The 3,715-nt window shown below is 27.6% G+C and overlaps 1 protein-coding gene across 2 annotated transcripts in view; it reads right to left on the bottom strand.

Moving 5' to 3' along the window:
• Positions 1 to 400: 400 nt before the first annotated feature.
• Positions 401 to 3,715, bottom strand: part of LOC102676266 (heterogeneous nuclear ribonucleoprotein H2-like) — a 6,293-nt gene continuing 2,978 nt past the window's right edge. For both annotated transcript variants that reach the window (XM_006610855.2, XM_006610856.2), the window contains exons 4-9: positions 3,356 to 3,494; positions 1,923 to 2,092; positions 1,384 to 1,577; positions 1,158 to 1,277; positions 983 to 1,082; positions 401 to 790 (exon numbers count right to left, since the gene is read on the bottom strand). In XM_006610855.2, the coding sequence (XP_006610918.1) occupies positions 705 to 790; positions 983 to 1,082; positions 1,158 to 1,277; positions 1,384 to 1,577; positions 1,923 to 2,092; positions 3,356 to 3,494 (809 nt within the window). In that variant the 3' untranslated portion in view covers positions 401 to 704. The remainder of the gene's footprint in view (positions 791 to 982; positions 1,083 to 1,157; positions 1,278 to 1,383; positions 1,578 to 1,922; positions 2,093 to 3,355; positions 3,495 to 3,715) is intronic.

Here is a 3,715-nt window from a genome sequence, read left to right as displayed (position 1 = left end):
ACTTATGTTATTAATATGAATTATTATTTAGATAAATATATTACAATATGATAAATCGTAATTGTCATTTCCATTTCAATATGAACTATCTATCTTTATGATTGTAAACATTACTTCTAATTTTAATAATAATTTGATGCAGCTATTTATTATATAATTTATTAATGTGCTTATCCTGCAATATTAGAATTTGGAACACTTTTGTAAGATCTTAATAAAATAGCGAATGTACAATGTAAACTGGATATAATATCAATATTAATAAAAAAAATAAAAAAATATGAAATAATTTTTCTGACTTAAGAAAATTATGCTGATTTTGAAAAATATAATTTACTTTTTATGATTGTTTAAATTTGATAGAAATAGAAATTATACAATTTAAGATTATAATTTATAATATATAAAGTTCAATATTTTTATTGAACATAAATGAAAAAAAAGATGAAACAATTATAATGAATTCTGATCAATGAAAATTGATCATAAAAGAATATTTGACTAATGTTATTACCAGTAATATTATATTAATATTAGAAAATAAAACATAAACTTATGTAATTTGTAAAAATAATGAAACAATAGTAATCAATCCTTGATTGAATGCGAAAACGAAATTTTACTGTAATTATAATTCAGTATATTAAATATTTGATTTACGAAATGTTTTATCGTCGATAGCGTAGAAAACGCGACATCCGGCCTCAAAAACTGTTATAATTACTTCCTCCTAATTGAGAGCTGAAACCCCTATTTGGAGAATATCCTGGCCTGAAGTTGTTACCTAAACCTAACATATAAATATAAAATTACAATATATATTATATTGTATTGTATATATTAATTATATCAATATTAATAATATCCATAAAATAATTGTAAAATAAGAAATAATTTAAAAAGGAATACAAAATTAGTATGCTAATGAAAGCACAAAAAATAAAGAAAAAAGAAAATAATAATAAAAAAGCAAAAGGCGTACCTCCACAAAAATTTCCAATGCCACCTAATGACATTCCACTTGAACCACCAGTTGAATTTAAAAATAATTCAATATATCTATGTGACATATGACTTTTGTCCTATAATAATATAATATATAATAGAAATGTTAAGATAATAATTGAAAATTACAATGACAATTAAATTTAATTAACCTTGGACATGGCTTTAACAGCCTCTTCATGAGTTGCAAATTCCACATCAGCTTCTCCAGAAGGACGTCCACCATTTTCAAGAATAATTCGTACATTCACTGGTTCAATAGGTCTAAAGAACTAAAATTATACAATAAAATGTCATTGAGAGAGAGAAAGAGAGAGAGAGGAGGAGGGGGAAGAAAGGGAGAGAAGTATTTAATGATTTAATCAATTTGAAACCTACATCAGCTATATCTTGTTCAGTAGCTTTAAATGGCAAACCACGCATGTGTATACTATGAATACCGGAATTACCACCCCATGTATCACCGCTACCTCTGAAATTTCCACCTTTCATATCCAAACCTCCTCTCATTCCCATATTTCCACCACGTGAATCAAAATTATTACCGCTTCCCCATGGACCACCATCAAAATCTAAAATATCAAATATTGATAATACATAAAGAAAAAATTTAATATATAGTAATGCTTGTTTAATTGATATCAGTTGATATCAATTTAATCTGATGGGATTAGATTTAATTAATTATAAATATTCTGGAATTTTATATTTTATTCAAATCTATTGCAGGTGAGAATGATAAACATTAAAAAAACAGATAATATAATAACTCTTTTTATAAAAATATAAAGAATTAATAAACTCTGCATTAACTAAGTAGGAAAATTGTTAAACTTAAAAGTTAAAATTACATTAATTAAATATGCATTACTATAATTCTTACTTTCTATTTTAAATAATTAATGAATTGGTAATACCTCTATTTCTAGAACCTCTACTATTATTGCTGAAACGATTCATCCCTCCGAAACGGGAACCACGGTCATAAGGAGCAGGTCTCTGATTGAAACCTCCCATTGGTCCTCGCATTTTCGGACCAATACTAGCACGTACTTCAGATAAACTGCTTCGGAAGATTTCGATGTATCTGTTAAGATTGATATTATAATTATTATTATTTTCATATGAATATTATTGCCGTTCGTATAGTCGGCTGCCTTCTCAAATAAGAGAAAATTTGATGCAAAAATATCAACGAGCATAAGATTTTTAAACGAAGGAAGATATAAATAACGGTACGAATGTAAAATAAACCATTTTATACCGGTACTAATCAATTATTTATGTTTTATGTTTTAAACATTAAAAAAATATTAAAAATAAAAGGAAAAAAATGATAAATGGCTTATGGAAAAAATCCATATTGAAAATTTTGTAATGGATTAACTGTTCATACTACACCTCCGCATATTTATTAAACCTGTGTGTAGATACCCTCCCTCGGTGACATTGCATTCTGATATCACCATTATCCATTGAGATGTTGATGATCCTTAGGTATATGACAATTACAATTGCACTTTATGCAATAAGAGAAAAAGAGAAAGAAGAGATTAAATAATAAGTATCGAGAAGCGATACAAATAAAATAAAATGTTTTATATTCAGATACATATTATATTTTTATTAAAAAAAGAAAGAAAGGAAAAGAAAAAAATCTAGAAAGCTAAAATAATTAAAAATAGCGCATTTTATTTTATATATTATAATATAATATTTCCGTGCAATTAAAGAGCTATATGAATCAACTATACATAGTGATTTTTAGAGAAAAATTGTGCAAAGCCTTTTAATTTAAATTATTATATTGTTTTGCATAAAACGTACAATTGTGCAATTGTCGAATAGTTGTGCCAAATTAGATCGATGATTACTACCTCTGTAGCGCCCACCCATCCTGGGTTAGCCCTACCCACTTCCCATGGGATTTGGTGATGTAAGGGGGTACCTCCCGCCCGGCACCCACCCATAGGTTTTAGTTGGGCCAACAGTACTTTCGCTTACGTACGACTAACTTTCTTTTTGTTCAAAGAGAAGCAGTTTCCTTATTCGATTAATTTCTATATTAGCATATAAATAAAATAACGAATGTAATTTATAATATGTGTTTAAAATACATTTTGTAACTATATACTGTAACAATAAATATTATTATTTAAATATAATTTATTTTTATTAAAATATTTGCTCATTTATTAAATAGAGTTTATTAAATAAAAAAACTGCATCTATATAAAAATTCGCTCCCGCTATTTACTAACAAAATTTATATACCTACATGTACTACGATCATAAAATGATATTGAAAAGTCGTAAGTATACCCAAACCCAGCTAGCGTCAGTGCCCCACCTGTGTCCTATCTTTTCCTTGTGTTTCTGCAGAGCGCGCTCCGCAACATCTTTGTTAACAAATTGAACGTAAGCCTCCCCAGTACTGCGGCCCGTGTAGTCTGTCGGTAGTGAAATCCCGTTCGGCAATATCTCCAACCCTGACCCACACATAATCAAACATCGACATTGTAGCGTAACACCCATTGATTATAGTAATGTCAGTTTATTTAAAACCCTTATACAGAAGCAAAATTTAAAATATCCTTTGCACATTATGTGCAAAACGTCTCGCACTAAAAATATGCATTTTTTACAATAACAATAACAATAACAATAATAATATTAATAATAATGATAATAACAACAACAATAGTAGTAG

Source organism: Apis dorsata, unplaced genomic scaffold (assembly GCF_000469605.1).
Source record: "Apis dorsata unplaced genomic scaffold, Apis dorsata 1.3 scaffold_80, whole genome shotgun sequence".
Taxonomy (NCBI): Eukaryota; Metazoa; Arthropoda; class Insecta; order Hymenoptera; family Apidae; genus Apis; species Apis dorsata.
The sequence above is the reverse complement of the archived record's forward strand: the minus strand, read 5'-3'. Positions and strand labels throughout refer to the sequence as shown.